The sequence below is a fragment of the Callithrix jacchus genome, chromosome 16 (assembly GCF_049354715.1).
Source record: "Callithrix jacchus isolate 240 chromosome 16, calJac240_pri, whole genome shotgun sequence".
NCBI lineage: Eukaryota > Metazoa > Chordata > Mammalia > Primates > Cebidae > Callithrix > Callithrix jacchus.
The window spans coordinates 20271501-20292749 of record NC_133517.1 but is presented as its reverse complement, the minus strand read 5'-3'; the positions used below and the strand labels follow the sequence as shown (position 1 = coordinate 20292749).

Genomic DNA, 21249 nt, shown 5'->3' with positions numbered 1-21249 from the left:
GATTTTACACAGCTTCCACCGGTAAGAAGGAATGAAAACAAGAATCTTGTAGCCTAGTGGGAATGGGGGAGGGGGATGGAGATTTTCATTGTCTACGCTCGCCACACGCAGCCCAAGGAAAGACACTCACTGCCGTTTGGAGCTCCTTCTACTTTCTGCTTGAAATTCAGAAGCTTCAACGCAGTAAAGCGGGGGTTTGGTCTCCCTCCCTGCCTCCCTCCCTCTGCGTTCTCTCTCTCTCTCTCTCTCTCTCTCTCTCTCTCTCTCTCTCTCTCTCTCTCTCTCTCTCTCTCTCTCTCTGTCATTTCCTTCTCCCTCCTCTCCTCTCCCCTCCCTCTCTCTTCTGAAGCTCGAAGTCTCCCTCTCTCTCTCTCTCTCTCTCTCTCTCTCTCTCTCTCTCGCTCGCTCTCTCTCTCGCTTTTTTTCAAAAGAGGGCAGGTCGCTTCCTGCATCCCAATGAGTTAAATCAGTCACTTACTTCTCATGCATCAGCAGCCTCTTTAACAACCCGAGGGCTGCAGGCACAAAAGAGCATTTAGCTGCCTCCAATTTGTGTAGAAGGCCTGTCCTTAATTTGTTTTTGGAGTATAATTAAATCATGATTTTCACATAATATAAAAATACCGAATTCTCAACTTTAGTGAAAGAAGTGCTAACGGTAACCTTTGAAAAGAAATCCCTCTTCTTGATGTTCTTATCAAGGGCCTAGAACGTCCCAGAATTGCAGAAGCCTAAGGTCTGGGCCCAAAACTACCTGCCCCTCCCCCCTTTCACACGTCAAGGTCACAGTCATATGATCCCCCATTGCTTTAAAATGGAGCCTTTTTTATCAACCCGTCGCCCTGGAAAGGAATTAAGTCTCTTTTATGGGGTGGGAAGATCTGAAGGATTAAATAAATAAATACATCCTTAACCTGAAATACACACGTCAGCAGAATCAAGCCTGATCAGACATTGGGATGGTGGCATGGGGGGACTCACTGGCCATGTGAGAGTGGTGGTTTTCGTCTCCCCCCTTCACCCCTGGCGAATTTTGAGGTCGCGGGGTTTTGCTTAGGTTTCTTCCGGCGGCTGCGTGGGCCTTCTGGAAGGACACGGCCGGCGCCTTTTTAGCTCCCAGACTAACTGAGGGGTTCTGCTCCCGGACACCGCCCAGTGGTCAGGGGGATCCTGTGTATGACTCCCCCTCCTCTAAAGGGGCTGGGGTACAAAGAGCAACTCTGCCTTCCTGCAGTTTCTCTTTCAGAAAGAACTCTAGGCCTGGCCATTGTTTCTTCTCAATGATGGGGGCCGAGAGTGACAACAGAGAGAGCCCTTCTCTTCTCTACACTCACCACCCACCTCCTCTCTCACCCCTCCCAAGGCCACTGCTGGGGAGAAATTTGGGAATATTTTCTTGCTCCGGTGAGATGCTTGTCTGGAAGATCATGGGATGTAATATCATGAATATCTCTGTTATCACTGTATTTTCTTCACTAGGATTCCGTTAAGTCGTCTGTGGGCTCCCTCACCCCCTCCCATTTTCCAATTCTAACAGCGCTTGTTCAGAAACATTGCACTGCGATGCGAGAGAGGTTAGGACCGCAGGAAACTGCATTTAGTTCCACCGAAAGGGAATGTAACAATATAACTTACCACTTTCCGCCTCTGAATATTCGCTGCTCTACCCTAAATCACCCTGGGGTTTTGAGTAAGGCCAAGTTTCACCTTGAGCATTTATCAAACCGTACTTGGCTGTTGCTTCTACTGCGGGAGGACGCACAGGCCGCCAACACCCACTTGACATCTGCTTGAAATATCCAACAATATCTCCAACGGGGTCGTTTGCGAAAAGCAGAAAACCAAAAATGAAAGAAATTTTTAAAATACAGAAAGAATATAAGTGTGTGTATAACATAATCCCATGATGCTGGGTTTGGGGGCTCGAATTACCTAAGACAAAACATCTCTGCGGTTTGAGTCCAGACCTAAGGCCTCACCACAAGGGTGTTTTATTAGCCGCAAGAGATCACGGTTTTTTTGGAGGCACTACAAGGAATGCGCGTCACTCCGCTGCCCTTTATCTCTCATCGATGATTCTCATTCTATCCGTTTCCAGTTTATTGACCTGGGATGCGGGACTGCTAAAGATCCTCAACGACTTGCCGAGCCTGGGGGAAGCAAAGTCACGCGGTGCGCACTCCGGCCCGCCGCTGGGAAGGTGCGGCTCTCTGCTCTGGTTAGCAGCAGAGTCGGCTCTGTGGGGTGACGACTTCAGACCACCCCGGGTGGGCACTTTACCCAGCATCCTCCCCTCTTCCGACTCTGGCAATGCCAGCTTTGCCTCATCTTCCAGGGCCTTGGAATTTCAGCCTTGTTGGTGGGGAGGCCTTGGGAAAGAACCCAAGCGCTAGGCGAGTTTCCCACGAAAGGGCCGCTTTCTCGCCGGCGGTTTATTCTGAGTCGAGGCCTCAAAGTAAAACAAGAGAGAGAACAGAAGCGAGCACCCCAAAATTCATCAGAGACTTTCACCCCACCCCCACCCCAAACAGATGGCTGGGCCGGGACACCTGCACTTCAGCCAAAGCCTCAGCCTCCCCGCAGCTCTCGGGATGGGGACCACAGAAGCGGGTCCAACAAGGTCACCAGCCACCCTGGGCCTAAATCGCTCATCTCCACCCGACCTCACCCCATCTCCAGCCCTAAGAGCCTTTTCGGACACTTTTTACTTTCGATGCCTGCCTGGCGCCCTACGCCTAGGAAAGTGAGAGGCCGATTCCTTTCTGGCGCCAGGTTTCGAGTTTGCCCTACTCTCAAACCTCCTCCTGCCCAGCGCACCTCGTCGCTCAGGCCTGGAACTTATGAAAATGTAACCCAACTCATTGCCAGAAGTTGTTGCTAATTAGTGGATAATAAACTTCTGTAGCCAGGGCACAAAAGTCTTTTAAAAGTGCAAAGGTGTTCTTTGTTATGGCATCAGAAAAGGGATTAGCATATCAATTGGACTGGGGGGACCGGACAATGAGCCCTCCTCCCCCGGAGCTGCCCTCGGTTCGCCTCCTGCCTCCGCCTCCTCCTCTTTGTGTCCTTCCTCCTCCTCTTCTTCCTCTGGCTGCTGGGAGAGCTGTCAAGGCTGGGTCGGGGAGTTTGGGCGGCAGTCTGGGACTGAGCGGGCAGGCGCAGCGCACGCTTCACGCCGCCCACCGGGCTCCGCGGCCTGCGCGGTGTCCGCGTCCTCGCCCTCGCCCTCGCCCTCGCCCTCGCCCCACGCCCTTCTCTGGGGGCTCAGCCTCTCTAGGCGCCCAGGCGTGAGCCTGGAGAAGGTGAAGCGCGGCGGGTCTGGGCGGCCACAAGGGCGTGGACGAGGCCTGCCCGGGAGGGCGGCCTTGCACGGCCCCACGCGGCGCCCCCTCCCTGCACTCGCGACCCGGGCCCCGCAAGCCCTTCGCCTCCCCCGGGAACGCAAATCCCTAACCGACTCGCACTCTTCTGGCCATCGGGCCCCACCCTCCTCCGGCCTCCACGCCAGACTCTCTGACCTGGTGACCCACGCTTTTTTGCGTTGGGAGGAAGCAAAGACCCTTAAGCCCGGGGCGGCTGCTTCCTTGGGAGCTGCGGGTCGGCTCCGGTGGTCCCGAGGCGAGGGCCCAGCCGAGGCGAGGCGGCTGGAGCGGCAGAGGCCCAAGCAGGGCCCCGCCCCCACCGACACCCCCTGCCCCAAGCCGGCCCTGCGGAAGTCGGCTCCTCAGGCCGAGGCAGAAATTAGAAAGCCTGCCCCGGATCAGGTGCAGGAAAGCAAAGCAGAAATCAGTCTTGGGATGCGGCCCTGGCTGGCAGGGCCTTGGCCCCGATTGCCGCCGCGACCCCTCCCGGCTGCCTCCGCCCTGGAGCGCAGGGCAGAGGCGCTAGTGCCTGCGGGACAACCCCCGGCTCTGGGAGCGAAGGAGCTGGGAAAAGCGCGGAGAAGGAAGGTGGAAGGGGGACACAGGCAGCGACGGAGCTCTCCGCCCGCCCGCGGACGAACCGGACCCGCCACTTCCCAGCCAGCCGCCGCTGGGCCGCGAAGCCCGCGCCACCTAGGCTACCCCAGCGAGGAAACGCGTTCTTTCCTTTTTCTTCTCCCCTCCCCCCTTCCCCTTTCTCCCTAGAGGCAGCTTCTGTCCTCTAAATGCATTTCACAAGAAAAAAAAAAAAAAAAAGGAAATCTCTGGGGCTCTCCTTCCTTTTCCACCCGTCTCGCTTCCTTCTAACACTGGTGTTGGTCGAACAAGTGCCAAACTCACACAAGTTTCCCCGAAAACGAACAGCTTTAAATGCCGTGAGGGAAAATGTCGGGGGAAAAAGTGGAGGTCGGTGTTTCCCTAAATGCAAAACATCAGAGAGGAATCTGAAAAGAGCTTTACTTTCCCTGCGAAATCTCCATTGTTGCTCGGCAAACAATGGGAGCCTGGGCGACTGGAGGGCTGTGCGAATGAATAGGCGATCCGCGGGATGTGTGCGGGTCAGTGCCTGGGGTCCCGGGCCTAAAGCCCCTTTCTCAGCTTGCCACAATAAACCAACGCAAGGTTTAGTCCTTACTGGGTCACCGGCCATCCTCTATTATTCAACACTTCACAACAAAAAACACTTATTAATCAGCGCTGACCAGAGGCCCCTTTTGAAACAAGAGAAGAGGGGAGAGAGAGAGGGAGTGAGAGAGAGAGGGGTGAAAAGAAGATTGAGAAGCCCTGGACAGATCTTTCTAAAGCCAGAGCAACCATGGGGTACTTTCCTCCAGTTGCCAAAGTTTATTTGACACAACAAAGTTTCTAATCAGGCCACGGAGACCTGGATTTCTCCTCATTTGGCTCACTCCTGGTCTCTTTCTCTGAAGATGCTGGAGACTTTGTTGCAAGAAAGGATGGCTTTAGGTCATATTGCTGAGGCCTGATCTTAAAGATCTAATTGCTATTGGAAGAGAATCCTGTTTCCCAACTGGGCCTCCCCTCTGGAGATGCAGCAAGGAAGACCGTCCAACTCTGCTCTGGGCACCCTGTTGATGGATGAGGTGTCAGGCCAGTCGTCATGTGAGGACTGGTTTCCAAATGGTATGAGCAGTAGTCAAATGCTGTACTTATTGGTGATACTGAATGCAATCTGTAGATTTTCTACTTCATGTTGTTTTTGGCCGGATATATGAAAAGACTAAACTTGCTTGCTAGAGTGAAGAGGAACTAACTGATCAAGGATTAAGGGGAAAGGATGTGATGAAATTAGTTTGAGAGAAGAAAATGTGCCATACCACTGAAGTCAGTGGGTTCTTTGCTCAACTTTGGTAATTTTTACAGAGCTAATTCTTTGTCTTTTATTTATCTGGTTATATGATAATTACGAACCCATGCTCAGGCATATATGGACACTACTATACATCAAAGTGAAGTGCTACATACGTCAGCTTTATGGATGAGTTTAATCCATTTAGAGCTCAGCTAGACATTTTTGATGGCAAAATTTTGTCGCTTTTTGATTTGGGGTTGGAAGCCAATATTTCTTGGTGGTTCTGTCTGTTTCACATTACTCAGGTTGTAATTTAGCCAAGTGAGCAAAGCTCTTTTGTAATGGCTGATGTTTACAAGTAACGGAGGCAGCAGATATTGAATCTTGGTTGTCAAAAGATATGAAACAATTATTTTCCTAAAGAACTAGAAATGAATATCAAAGTAGTATTCTTTTAAGTTTAAAATTTCGTTTGTGTACACTTTTGGATTTGTGAGTAACATAACTAACCATTTCACTTGTTATGATTCAAAGAAGCCTTTAAACCCAGAAAATATATGGATGGGGGATTGTGAGTTGAGCAAATTAAGCTGTAGAACTAGATGGCTTGGTAATGAAAGCAAGAATGCAGAATTACTTGGTAGTAAACTACACTGATATTTACCAGAGTTTAGGTAGTAAATGCAAAAATGGGTTGTATAGTTTGGGCTTGGGAAGTGTGTTTGTCTTAGATGCCTTCTATTTAAGATTGGCTTTTTTTTTTTTCTAATGTGGAAAATATTGTGTTACTCAGATTTTGCAGAGCTCAAGGGTTCTTGCAAGGGAGTAATCAAGTGTTATCTGAATTATTTAAAGCCTGGGATTAAAGGCCTTGGAATTGACTGCTGACAAACTCTCAAATGTAGGCAGGGGAAAGTTAAGTATTTTTCTCTCTCTATACTTTGAAAATAATTTGGCCAATTGTGGTTAATTATTTTTAAAGTTTATACATAGGAACAATGAATATTTCTTCTATGAATTGTTTCCCAAATGAGCAAGTAAGATTATTCAGAAAACAAGTAGTTATCTATTTAATACATACCAGTGTGTCACCCAAAATGCACTGTTTTCAAGATTATGCTTTAAAGAACATATTTTCTATGGAGAGCTCTACTGTTTCAGAAAATCATTTAGGGTGTGGATACACACAGTACATTAATTCAACAAATTCATTTGTGGGACACGACAATTTTATGTCATGTTTTTCCTTTTGCTATTTTGATTGACTTCCTGATTTGCTTAAAGGAGGCAACATTTTATTTGTATATATATATATGTGTGTTTGTTTGTAAACTAAAGGTACTTACTAAATGGGACTAGTCTTTCACAGACTATCTCTGGGTAAGTTTTATTAAATAAACAAATAGAGAAAAGTTTTAAAAAATAATATTTAATACATTGAATGTGTATATATATCATTGCACAGTACACCATTCCAACACATTTAAATGCTTTCTTTATTTTCCTTCTTCTTCCTCCTTCTCCTCTTGTGCTTCTTTTCTCTTTCTCTGTTCTTTTCTTTTGCTAAGAAACTAAGTAAATAGCATTGTAATAACATTTCCTTAAATATACCAGTGAATTTGTATGGAAATTGGAATACCTTCCACATTTGTCAAAGGAGAAAGAATAATACATATACATTATGTTCAGCAAATGTTTAAAATAGAGAAATGTTATTTCTTGATATTATTTGCCATGGAGGCATTATTTGTTAAATTTGGTATATCTTGATGAAATAATTGTTATTCTCAAGTACGTTTTTTTCTGGGACGATACATACATGCTTGTATTTTTAAAGAAAATACTTACATCTCTAACAAAAACCTAAAAAATTGACCACAGATTTAGCACATCACAGAAATTACTTCATAGGTATGCAAGTCATGTATATTCTGGATTTTTTTAAAACCTTAAAAAAGCCACCTGGAAAGTCTTATTCGTTTTTTTTTTTTTTTTTTTTTGTGAAAGACACATTTTAATTAATCTCCACTACAAAAGGAAACAAATGTCTTGCTAAAACTTGTGCATCTTTATCCAAATGAAGATTAGATTACAAAGCATATGATTACAAAATGAAAAGTACATAAAATCTGGGGAATTTATTTGGAAAAATTTTAGTTTTTTGCATTTATGTTTCTTCTTGGCAGATACATATATTTCAGACCTTTTTTTACTCTTGACAGGATTTGTCAGATTTGGTTTGAATTTATATGAACATGATCTCACAAAATACAGTAGCAATAGGTTATCATGGAGTGTAAATGTAAACTCTGCTGAATGTTGCCTTAATACACACTACTTTCTTATCTAAAAATAAACTAATGTTGTTTTTCATGATGGAGGGAAGGTAAAAAGGAACTGGTAGAAATTCGACTTGCCCCCTATGATTTGCCTGCTGCCAGAGAATTCTGGTTAGTTGTATAGATCTAAGACTTCTGTGGAGCGACTCGGCCTGGTACTTATTTATTTATAAACCTTCAGCTCACTAGAGACTTAAAGTTATATTTAGAAAACTAGAACTTCATATGATATATGTTTATTTGATTCTTCCATTTAAATACTTCATAATTACACCAAAAGTAATTTTTAATCAAAAAATTTCATTAGTTTTAACATGCATTGCAGTTAAACACCCCTAATGTATTTCTGTGTATACCATAATATGACATCTCATTTTTTTTGGAAACAAAAGAAAATCAAACTTCTGAATGAAACTTTTCCTTCAACATTATTTCCTTAGTTCTTCTTAGGTCAATATTGTCTTCAACTAATTGCATTTTGGTACATATGTTTTGAAGTCTATTTTGGCTTAGACATCAGTTTTTAACCCAGAAAGTCTATCTGCTTATATAACCACTGTGACAAAGCAGAATATTCTAGAGAGTTTTACAAAGGTCCAAAGATATGTGTGTGCACGCACACTAAACTATTTAAATCCCAAAGGTTTGTGGATGTATGTTATAAGTTGAAAGGAAGTGTTCAGCATTGTCATTATGGTAGATTTTTTTTAAATGAAGGTTAAGTTTTTGAAATGCCTACACCATAAAATATACACGATAAAACACATCTGTATTTGGATTTTTAATCTTGGTAATTAGTGATTGAGTCTTTTAGGTTAAAGTAAGTTTCTCTTTCAATTAAAGAGGCTGTTTAGAAATACTGTAAGAAATTAGCTGTGTTGAGGTTATGGCAAGGAACTAAGGTATTTTTGTTTATTTTGTTCTTGTGTTTTTATGGATTAAAATGTAGCTCAATGTCCTTGAACTCTTCTAGTGCCCCTTACGTGTATTATTGCTTTTTGGGAAGTGCTAATAGGAGCAGGGGTGTTGGAGAGGAGGGGGTTAGGCAATAGAGTCTATGGATCAAGTAGAGTTTGGGTGGTAATGCTAATAGTATTGAACCAGTCTCCTTGTGCCAGGAAAGGATTCATTTTCCAAGCTTTTTTTTCTTTCTATTATTCTTCTGCCTCTCCACTCAAGGTGCCTAATAGATCCCATGAAAATTAAGCCCTGGTAAAAATCATTTGTTCTGTACCTGATGGAAAAAGTATTAAGAGGCAGGAGAATGATTCTGGTTTCACATCAGTACTGGCACTTTGGAGTTCATGCTAGTCTGCAGCAACATAATGTTATATTTTATGGATGTGCATGATGTTTTATTTCCCAGTAGTTACATGTACGCTGCAGATGCATGAAGACCATATTGAAAATTAAAGACCTAAAAACAGGAACATTCACTTGAACATATTTTGTAAGAAAAAGACATTAGAGGGGAAAAGTCTTAGCTATGGGGAAGGAAAAAAAATACTCAGCCATGAAAATATATAATTACAATAAATTGCAACTAGCTTTAATGAAACTCCAGTTTTCTGAAGACCACAGTTAACTGAAGTTTAAGTAACTTACTCGTAAGTTACTTATAATTTTATTCATAAGTTACTTATAACTCGGGATATTCATGAATACCCCAAGAGTTTTTCTGGATACTCCAGTTTCTTATGAAAGGCAGCTTTTGGAAAACCAGCCATCTGAGACTCCATTCTATCTCAGCTACTTTTTATCCCAAGGCGGTTCAATGATCCTCTGAGACCTAAAGATAAACAGGTTTGTTTGTACATGTACATCAGCACAGAACCTAGCCATAGCAAGTCATTCCAGTGCCATGTGGGAAGAGTTGAGATTGAGGCTGTGGGGCCTGATCAGAAAAGCTGCTGAGCTTGACATGACAGGTTCCTGGGGCCTTTGTGAAGGCCCTTGCCCTCAGAAGCAGAGCCACAGTTTCTCCAGAGTGGTAGAGTAATGCCAATTTCATGCTTTCGTGCAATCCTGGGTTTGCTAGCATCAATCCTAGTAACTCTAGCTGTGAAGAATATAAGTTTCATGATCAATCTTTCCATTTTTCTCCTGTACCTACTCATCTTTCTGTCCTTTCTTCTGTTTTTTCCTTCTCTTCCTTCTCCTTCTCTTTTCTTCCTTCTTTACTTGAACTGCAGTGGCATTGAATCAGCCCAATGAGCAGATATATATTGATTTGCTTGTTTTGTAAGTTATGCTTTAAAACTGGTCAGGTGAGTGCTTGAAGTTCTGTTTTCTTCTGTTTCTTTCTTTTAAATGTTCTACTCTTCAAAGAAGCTAAATATCTTAGATTAGTGTATTTGTCAATACGAGACTCACTTTGGGGAGTTTGATGGTCAGGCCAGAGGCATGGAGGAGGCCACATTGTAGGTGCGATTTTCCTCTAGGGTGGGCTTAGAGTAACCTAAGGGTTAGTGATCTGAGACATATCTCTGGGACTGCCCAGGCACAACAATATTAAAGATTTAGGAGGAGCTCTCCTTATTTTAGAAGTTCTAGATCTGGAAGATAGGGAATGGGGTTGCTTTTTCTGGATAATTTTATGCTGGTTGTGTCCTCATCCCTTTCTAGTGTGTGGCGTGTGTGTGTGTGTGTGTGTGTGCATGTGTGCATGTGTTTGTGTGTGTATAAGTGTGTATGGAGAGAGAGAAAGAGACAGACAGACAGACAGAGACAGAGAGAACAGACAATGGTAAGTATAGTTATTGAGATAACAGAATGGACCTAGTTTAGAGTTGGAAGGCAAACATAACTCTAAAAATGGTTATCAATGACTTTTGAGAACATTAAAATAAGTCAAACCAATTAGGACAAACGATCATGCAATTTTAAAATGCTTCTTGTTTGAAATTTTACATCTACAGATGGATTAGGGGATTAGGGGTAACTAAAAAGTCTGAATGGCCTGGGAGATAGGAGAATTGCTGGGTTGCAAGGAAAGTTCTCTGGTGTGTTCACTGATCTTTAAATAAGACCAAGGGATGGTGGGAAGAAAAAACAACTGGCATTTTGTTGGATGTACTCTATATGAAATGCTCTACCAGGCTCTGTCACAGACACATTATTTCATATATTCTCACCTGAGTCCTTTAAGATAGGTATTAATTTTTTTAAATTTTATTTTACAAGTGACAATGCTGAAGCTTTGGAGGATTATATAACCTGGCCAAGGTCACATAGCTAACAAATTTTGAAATTATGTCTAGAATTCAAATAAGTTTGTCTCCAAAATCTATATTTTTCTTCAACCAGAAATATCTTACATGATTTATTTTTCTCATAATCACTCATGACAGAAGTATTTAATCACTACGTATCTTCCCAGACTCGTTTTTCTCCAGACTCTTCTCTCTGCAGTTATTTTCTACTTCTGTCATTGGGCAGATGCCTTATGCTTTTTCAAACACTCCTATCCAAAAGCTCTCTCTATTCTTTGGCTCAATTTGCCTGCAATTCCTTCACCAGGACATTGACTCATTGACTTGGGTTGCCTTTTATTCACATGGGTATATGAGCTCATGGGCTTGAAGCCAAACATACGTATATATACATGAATTGGAATTTTGCATTACATTAAACTGTGAAACAGAGAAATTGGGCAAAAGCAGTAGCAATTTTGCTTTTCAGAGATTTAATTTTGGGATGTGATGATGCTTTTTTCTTTTTTTCTAGTTATTTAATATGTATTTTAAGGAAGCTTTTTTGCTATCCTGTTTCACTTCCTAACATGCAATCTAGCCAATTAAATCATGAGTCTGAAACTTCGAGGCCTGGAGTAAGTTCTTTACCGAGGGTAAGCATCATTTAGTAGCATAATTAACTCTTTAAAGCTCTGAAATCACTGTATGTTACTTATTAAATGCTTGATAATTAGTGCTAATTCTCAAAGAAAGGAAAAATGAGAGTATGTTAATAACATCTAACATATTCTATGAAGTTTTCTATATATGGGTATACATCTAGTATATTGAATATAATTATGTTTTAGTTTTCTTATGAGAGTAGTAATCCTTACTTCAAGGAAACTTGTACAACTCTATTAATACTGGCAGAAAAAAGAGAATGATAAATAATAAAAAATGGAAAAATCAAAATGCAAATGCCAGATTAGAAAACATTTAAATTCAAAATTATCTTTATTATTTAGTTCTGAACATTAAATGAATGTTTCTATTTTCCTTCTTATAGTTTCCATTGAAATATTTATTTCAAGATTCTTATATTAAAATCTTTAAATGACTATTACTTATATATGACTATTTCTGAAAAAATAGTGACCTTACTGTAGGGATATAAGTATTTCTTTAATTGAGCTAAAACCTCAGAGGTAATCTAGGGTTAAAAAATTGTAACTTAAAAGTACAGTATTTTGGTGATTTAAATAATTTAGTAAATAATGAAAGAGAATATTTAAATTTAATATAGCAGTTTTTGGTTGGGAATTAACATTGGAGAGCACACTAAGTATTTATTTTAAAAATACAAATAACCTTAGAAATTATGTTTTTGGGTATAAGTTACTGTTTGTAGTGCTGTTGCAAATCAGGCATTGGGGGCTGATTTGGAGCAGTGTGATTCACCATGGGGAACAAAAGAAAGGAAACAATAAGGGCATATACTCATTTGAATTCTTTCAGAAGAGTATTGTAATATTAGTGACCAAAATATGAGACCAATAATCTGAGATTTATTAAAAGCCAAACCTCTGGTGAACCAATATAGCTTTTCAACTTTGACTTAATTTCTTAATCCCAAAATGGAGATAAAACTGCTTACTTGCAAAAGGATAGTGAATGCTAATTAATTAATGGGTCTGAGCACTGCTGATACATCCTCTTTTCTTAATTCATGTTTCAAGGCTACAAACACAGACATGCTTACAATATGGAAGTTCTCTGTTAATACATAATGCATCTCAATGTTTGGGTTGTTCAAAGGCATACCTAGCAGACTCAGATGAGTCACACAGATTTCCTGGAGAGCTTAATAGTAGTTTTAAACTACTCAGCTCAGAATGTAACATTTGATAGAAAACACTGAATTCTACTGGTTTCATTTCTGAGGCTTAAGATGTGTGTGTGTGTGTGGGGGGGCTTATATACACAGTCCCTTTTGCATTTTAGGTAGAAATGTAGAGAAATATATGTAGGAAAATAAACTTCTTAATCATCATGAATCCAAACTAATGCTTGTCTCCAGTTTCTGGTTTGTATGCAATGCCTGAAGGCATGGTAACACCTGCCTAGGCAGTAGCAGGCATGACCCACTTAACCTAATTTTAAGGAATTGTTTCAGGTTTTTTGGGAATTAATTTGTCATAATAGTGTAATCTGCACAGAAATGTAAGTTAGATCATGTGTGGCCTTTCAGAGTGGATGGGCCTCACATGCATATGCTATCATGGAAAAGGTGAAGGGCCAGAAGTCAGGAGTCCCTGTTGTTAGGCCTGGCTTTACCTCTGAAAAATTGAATGAGGCAACGAACAGTGCCAGTTTTCTCAACTGTAAGAAGAGTGCACTGGATTAACATTTTGTGTCCCTACTACTATAACTCAAATCTCTACATTTCCAGGCTCATGCTCTCCCTATTGTTTTACCCTACCGTGTTCAAGTGCTTCTGCAGGAGTCAACTCCGGGCAAACTACATGACAGGGAGTATTGCCTGTGCACTATTCAATAAATACATGTTGTGCACATATTCAATAAATATGAATATTGAGAGCTGTGAACATATTCAATAAATACATGTTGCTTGAAATGCTTCATGATTAATTAGCCATCTAGAGAAAGCCTGTGATGAACGTCGATGACTGAACCTTAATAGTAAAATAGTTAAAATTTATTGAGTACCTCTAATGTGACAGACGCTCTATTTGCAGTTTACATATGATATCTCATTTAAGCAATCATCTAGGAAACATGTCTAAATCCTCTTAGAGAGTTTTGACATTGCGGTATTATCGGCCATTCTTCTTAGGAAATGTCTTTTCTGCTGGCCTTGTTTTGAGCCTCCATCATGATGTAACTTGAAGAAAATAAATGTGAATACTTTGCATCGGAAGAAAACAAGGCTGTTTACCCAAACCTCAAGTTAATGCACTGAATGTACAAGTTGTATCTTGAAAAGCTATAGTCAAGTTTATGCTCGTGGGAGAATCTTCTTCCTCATCATCCATGGTTCCTCCCCTTATCTGAATATTTAAATGGGCATGAAGTACTTTTTCTTTTCTCTGTTTCTTTTTGCAATTCTGCCATGCAAATACCTCAATAATGCATCTTGTCCTCCCTGTTCCTGGCCTAATTGTCTGAATTCAGACATTCATCATCTCTCTTGTGGAATGTTGTAGCAGCCCCCTCCTCGATGGTCTTTCTTTTCATCCTTTCCTAATCTATTCTCTTTTCTTGCTGCCTGAGTGAATTTCCAACACTCAAGCTGATTGTGTTTAAAATTCCTCAGTAGGTCCCCTTGACATCCTAATGAAGTACTGCCCCTTTGCCACCTAGTTCCTACACAGAGGGAGCTGCCCCATTCTTCAGGTATCTGTACACTTTGATATGTACCTTTTTTAGTAAATATATTTTATGCATGTTGCTTCTATTGGTTTGTGAGCTTTCCATAATAAAACTTCTTTGAATCATATCAATGATTCCATATTGTTAAGGGTTGTTGAAGGAATAAAGAATTTGTGGAAACTGAGCTATTTCCTGGTTTCAGGAGAGGAAACATAAAGACCCCTTTTTCTTTCTGTGACAGCCATCTTGGCCAACAACAAAAGGTGAAATAGAACTTTTATTTCCAAGCTTTCATTTCTTTTGGCCCAAGAATATTTCTCTGTGAAGAAGGACAAATCCTATATTGTTAAATAAGCTTTGTAGCTCTGTCTTACCCAGAATTCTATTAGCTTGTTACAAAAGTCATTGTGGTAATGGAATTCTGGGTAATGGCATTACTTTTAATGGCAAAACACTGAAATTACCTTCACAGCAACCTAATGGCATCTCAGAGCATTGTGCCTTTGTTAACTTGTAAGCCAGTGCATACCTTTCTCTAGCTGATTTATTGAGAGTAGGATATAACTAACCAGGTTGATAAAAACAGCTTTAGAATCTTAAAGCACGGAGAGTAGAGTCAAGAACATCGAGCTTCTAATGATGGTTTCATTATCTATTAATCGTGTGAATTTGAATGAACATCTTAGCCAGTGTGACCTTAATTTTCTTTTCTATGCAATGGGGATAATTCCCAGGTTATAGAGCTGTTCTGAGCATTCAGTACCGTGACATGTAAAGCACCTCGTGTAGTGCCTGGCATTAAGCACTCTCATAATAGTAGCCATTGCCATCATTATTATCATTATTATTAGCATTTAATGCCTTGCTGCAATGAAGAGCATCACAGTTCACTAAAATTGTTTTTCTAATTCATTTTCTTATTTAATTCTCATAAAACTCCAACCCTATAATTATAATCCATGAAAAGGGCTGGATTTATTGTCTTAGAATTTCTGATAGGCAACTTACTTGGCTAGGTGACAGTGGACCAGGACCCTGACACAACTGTTTCAGGACTACTTCTCAAAGGTCTGATAGGAGAAACTAAAGTCTTAGGACCAAGGATGATACCCCGAGAGCCACAGCTAACCCCCTGCTCCAGAAAGAAAATGCTTCCAGGGCTGAGCATAAGCTGGTACAAGAAGGCTGCAATAAGTAAGGTAGAGAAAACATTCTTAGGATGACCCAAGAGAAGGTAAGTGGAGGAGTGGGAAGAGAAGGAGCTTCCTTGGAGGTCCTGCAGAACCTTCTCCTATCTCCAAAATAATGGCTTAGCCTGAAGAATGCAAAAGATTCACTTGATTCCTCTTTCTCTCTCACCCTCTATTCATCTTTCACCAAACCCTATCAGCTTTACTTTCAAATGATTTGCCAAATCTGATCACCTTTTTCTATTTTCACCACTATTATCTTGGATGGAACCACCATCATTTCTCTCTTAATCTACTGCAATAGTCTTTAAATTGGTCTCCTAGTTTCTACTCTTGACTTTTCTGCTCCTCCTCTACAGACCTGACAGAGTGAGCTATTAAAATGTAAATCAAATCACATCACTCCACTGCTCAAAAATGCACAAAGATTTCTGTCACACTCAGAATAAATTCCAGAGTCCTTGCAATGACACTCAAAGCCTTACATGATCTACCTACCACCTACCTACCTCTTCCAGTTGCTTTCCTTCTCTTCCTTCCCCACTTGTCCTATTTTGCCACTCTGGCTTTCTTGTTCATGGATTTTGCATATTATGAAACTATTGAATTTTCCCTTTTTAAGTTGGTTTCTAATAAGTTTAGAGCTAAATTTATTATCTATCTCTAGTAAACCTATAATAATATACATTTTTTAAAAATTACCATTATTACTTCTGGTTCAGCTTTCCTTTTCTGCTACTACTGTCTCTCTCTTACTTTTCTTAATTAAAAACTAAAATATAAATCTCATTGTCTTTGCATTGTAAAATCAATATACATGTTTATCAACATAAAATCAGAAAACACAGACAATTGAAAAGTAGAACAATATTCTTATCAAATCCCCCACCCCTCACTAAATCTTCCAGCTATTGTAAAGCTATTTAAACATCTTAACATGAGTTTTGAAAATCCTGGTTTCTGCTTATCTCTTGTTTAATTTCTTAACGCTCCCTCTGGCATGGTTACCTCTGTTCATCCTTCACGTCCTCAGTGGAAACATTAGGAGGCCTTCTCAGGTATTTCATCTATGAGACCTGTATCCTCATAGCACAAGGTGACCCCTCTAGTGCAAGGTGATGCCGTTGTCCCTATTGGAGAGCAGGGATAGTGTCTTTCTCATTCTTTACGATAATCCATATCTTTAGTTTCGTATCTGGCCTAGAGAAACCTCTTAATGAATATTGATGAGTGAGTGAATAAATGAATGGATGAGAAGTTCTTGCCGGAGGAGGGCTTTTGAAAGTCTCTGTCCAAGCTTTATGTTCTACCATAAATGTAGTATGAGAGGGGTGCAGGCAGAAGGTGTAAAAACACTCCACACAGGTGCTCCTTAAGGGGTAATTTTATGGAAATCTTTTATCTTGGAGTATACCCAGTAAAACTTAGGATTGCCAAAGCCCTTCTTTCAATAGGGGAGCTCTTCAGGCATCTGCCCCTTAGTGCTACTTATGGGAACTATTGAGTTTGAGTTCTTGAACATAGTAGAATGAAATAAAAAGAGAACCAGAATGTGACCTTTGTCATTATTCTAATTTTATTGATTCACAGTTTCATTTTGTTGATTTACATAATCAATGGTGTTCTCTCTGTGTCCATAGCTGGGGAGCAAGCACTTTGAGCTTGCAGTAGATATGTAGATACCTTTTCAAGCTCAGTCTCTCATCAGGATGGTGGAGATGTGCTGAAAGCAATCTATTATCTGAATTAATGAAATAGCTTTTATTTGACTCTGCTGTCTTTATAGAGTAGTTAAATCGTTGATTTAGGCAGAAGTGATGGCAAGACTGCTATCTGCAGAGACACAGCAATGTGCAGGGATGGGAGATGCAGGTAGTTTCAGAAAACAGTTATTTTAGACTTCCTAATATTTTATAAAATGGTCCTACTAATCTCTTCATAGGCAGATGGCTTTTATAAAAGGGAATAAGAAAGCAGATCACATGTCATTTAATAATATACAAGGCGTTGGATTTAGAAGCCATAATGATGAAAATGACTGTCATTGTCTCTTCAGTTGGATTTGCTATGGCTACTACATACTGAAAGAGCCTATCAAAGAAGTAGAGATTTGCCTTATTTTTCTTTCTTTCTTTTATAACCCAAAATTGCTACCATTTATGACGTGTTTACCATGAGTCATATAATCTCAAGCTTATAGAACAACTCAATGGTTGGATGTGTTTGTTCCAAATTTGCTGAGGAATAAATTAAGATGAAGCAATATTAAATGACCCAAATCATAAAACTGGTGTTCCAGCTGGAATTCTTTGACTCCAAAGTCCCTGCTCCTACCACAAGAACACCTTAGGTAGAATGGTGGAAATGTCAATGTGGGATCTAAAGTATTTTAAAATGTTTTATTTTAAAATAAGCCATGAGATATTTTTTCTCTGACATGCAAATTTACATTATAAATGTGTGAGTGAGGCTATTATGAAGATGAAAAGTTTGCTTGAAGGTGAAGGCAGGTGCTCTGGTGAGAGGATAAGATGCAATAAACTTTTGAAAATTTTATTGACTCAAAGCTGAAAAAGCTTGTAAGAATAATAAAGATGGAAGTGGAAAGGAAAGAAATGAAGGTGTACTGCAGATCCCTTGAGTCCTATGGTTGATTAAGAAAACAGGAGAAACAAAATAGAGCATATTATAGGGGGCAGACCCTGAAACCAGGGTTGGAAACTGGCCCGGGTGAGTGAATAAATGAATGGATGAGAAGGGAACCAGGAAAGAAGACAGAGAGTCAACAAAGTACATAGGTTACTTTGATTGGTAGAGTGTGATTCAAGTCAGAGAATACATGCCAATCAAGATTCTTAAGGAAATATGAAGTGTGATACTTAGAAAGTCGTTATAGATTCTGCTCCATAAGGCATTTTTCTTCAAAGACTCTAGCAGAGAAATGGCAATAAATACTGAAGCTTTATCTAGGACTAGTTAGTAGAAGTCAGGTGCTATTGACAGGTTTTTCAACCTACTGGCAGTGACAACATTTAGTCTCCAAGAAGCCTTGCTGGCCAAATAGCAGACTCCAAGACAAACTGTCTACAATCTGTGTCCTTTTCTCAAAAAGGTCACATTGCGAAGGGAAATAGGGAAGGTAGAGAAAGAGACAGATGTGTAAGCAGATAAATTACAGATAATGTAGTGAATTATAGATAACACATACATATACGTAGGAAGCACTTTGGAATTAAAACAAGGAGTCTTCACTAACTAACTGAATAGAAACACACCAAAACCATATATGAAATTATGTTTTAGTATAACAAATAAAGTGCTATATAACATTAGTGCAGCATAATTAATTCTTTCTGATGGCTTTAAGGAAAACTTTATTGAAGATGGGATATTTGACAGATCTTGAAGGATGAGCTTTGTTCAAGGCAGAGAATAGTACTATTAAGTACCAAGAACAAGAATAAGAATTTTGTATCTTTATCTTTGCAGAAAATTTCTAGGGATAGAACTATACTCTGTTCAACCAGGAAGAAGCACTCAAACTGTACACTCAATCATCTCCTTCAATTATCATCAAAATGATCTGATGTAAGCAATTGCCCAGCTCCTGTGACACTTAAGTTTATCATGATGGGTTTCTTTGTTGTAGAAGTGCATTTTGTTGTGAGTATCTATGTCTACAGACAAAGCATAAAGGAAACTTTTGGAGCTCTAACTTTTGCAGTGATTATTGGAGAGAATTCTGTGTGTCTCTGGTAGATGACAGTGCCAAATATAATGCGTGTGTCTGCACAGGGGGAGTTATAGGAGGTAGACATAGGCCAACTCCAGTATCCTGGGAAGAGGTTGTGACTCCTTCTATCTGCCTTTGGACTTCTTTTGCCATTTCTGTTCAGGTCTCTGTAGGAGCATTGTTGTGTCATGGCTTTTAGCAGATGGTCTTTGCCAGATCCGCCTCACCAAGAAAACACAGCATTGTATGTGAAGATATTCTGGGCCATACATATATGTATATATGACAGTCACTTCCTGAGATGAATCTTTATCCTTCAAATTATCTTCTGTGATCTAAGTGATAATACAGAACATGTCTAGGTGGCTTACCATTGCTTTTTAACAGCTGCCCTATGGTGAAAAAGTCAAGCACAGTAAGTACCCAAAACTATAGAAATGTCAGCATGTGCTATGCTGATATATTAATTCCAATCATAGTAATTCAGAAACACATATTACATACACACCATATGGGCCTTAAATATTTATGAATGCTAAAAGTCATGAAACAGTTCTTTAATGTAAAAGTTAAATGTATATTACTATACTTTTTATGGACTAAATTTTAGGCATTTAATTTTTAACTTACATACTCTTACTGAAGAGACACTTACAACTTTAAAAAGTCAATTCTTATTGGTTACCTACTCTGAAAAAAAATACTATATTAGATGCTATAAAGTAATGAAAAGGATGTCCAAAATTTGTCAGGTTCTTGACTTGTTCTTCCTACCTTCTATTTTTACCACCCACTGAGTGGTAATTCCTCTTTATAGGATGAGAATTGAAGGGAATAACAGGTAAATCTCTAATCAGTTCACTCTTTGCCTTTTCCGGGTGAAATGACTTATGGGGAAAAGCAGAGCTGGCAGGAAAGAGTAAAGCAATGATTGTAAAGAAGGTGTCCTAGAATTGCGAAAATAACCCACAGAGTTTTTTTGTTTGTTTTGGCTTGTCCTTTATGCTTGGCGTGGTGCTAGAGTGATATAGCATAATTTAGTCTAAAAGCGCTAGGCTAGTAACCCAGAAAACTGGCCTCTAGTAACCCAGAAACCTCTAGCTGTGGCTCTGAGACTAATTGGCTGTTTCTTAGTTTCCTAATTTGTAAATGAGAGACTGATTCGTTTATCCTTATATGTAATGTTAGTCTATTGAGAACTGCAGATCTGTATACAATCTTCAGTTTCTTCTCATATATTCCTGGCATATATGTTCAATTAATGAAGGAGTAAGATGATAGGAAAGGGTTGTAGAAGCTGCCTCCATTGTGCTGTGAGAGCCTGGCACACTTATCTTGTGGATCTGGAAAACTGTGGAATACCCTGGGTTTGAATGCCCCATCCCTCTTTCCAGGCTTAATCACGATCTGTGTTTTTTTTTTCCTGATGCCATCAAGTTCTCTTTCTAAAAGAGGCAAAGTCAGTTTTTCTTGCATATGCATTGGGATAGAAAAAGATGTTGCCATGAGATTTGCCTTGTCATATTATTTATATAGAAATCACCATTTTCCTCTATTTTGAATACCTTCTTATCCATTTCACCATTTTTTCTATCCTGCATTATTCATTGACCCAGTTCTGTGACATACTTTTGTCCATCTTGATAATTTCAGCACTTAGCTTATAGTTTGCCTTTCTTCTTTAATGCCTACAAACATATGTAAAAATTTTGGCTTGATTTTTACATTTTTGATTTTTTTTTCTTAACATTCCCATGTCTTCACCTTCATTTTGTCAATATATAATTATTCCTGTGGAATCTCACCCTTATCTAGAATGGTTTATCTTCTATATCTTAGGATGTTGTAATAATAATGCCACCACCACCATCATCGTCGTTATCAACATCATCGTCATCAGTAGTATTATTTTCAGTGCTCTTTTCCTCATCCATTGTTATAAGTTGAACCTTTAACATTCTCTCACACCAAACAAACTGGTATTCAAGTTTTGTTTTTAAAACTCTCTTCTCCCTAGCTCTGTCTATTTACCTTTGAATTCTTTTGAATTCCTGTCTCCTCTGGGCCCTATGATCAGTAATTAAACTCTGACATTTTGATAGTGCAATAATCTTGCATCTTCTGGATCTTGCAGTGGATCTGCTATGCCAGTCCTGGCATTTAATGAAGTCTGATTGTCTGAGTTC

General features: G+C 39.9%; 1 protein-coding gene across 1 annotated transcript in view; it reads left to right on the top strand.

The window, feature by feature from the left end:
- Positions 1–75: 75 nt before the first annotated feature.
- Positions 76–21249, top strand: part of LOC144579679 (uncharacterized) — a 498570-nt gene continuing 477396 nt past the window's right edge. The window contains exons 1-5 of the mRNA XM_078352469.1: positions 76–194; positions 1058–1205; positions 2099–2218; positions 2336–2848; positions 2931–5066. Coding sequence (XP_078208595.1) covers positions 76–194; positions 1058–1205; positions 2099–2218; positions 2336–2848; positions 2931–4127 — 2097 coding nt within the window. The 3' untranslated portion in view covers positions 4128–5066. The remainder of the gene's footprint in view (positions 195–1057; positions 1206–2098; positions 2219–2335; positions 2849–2930; positions 5067–21249) is intronic.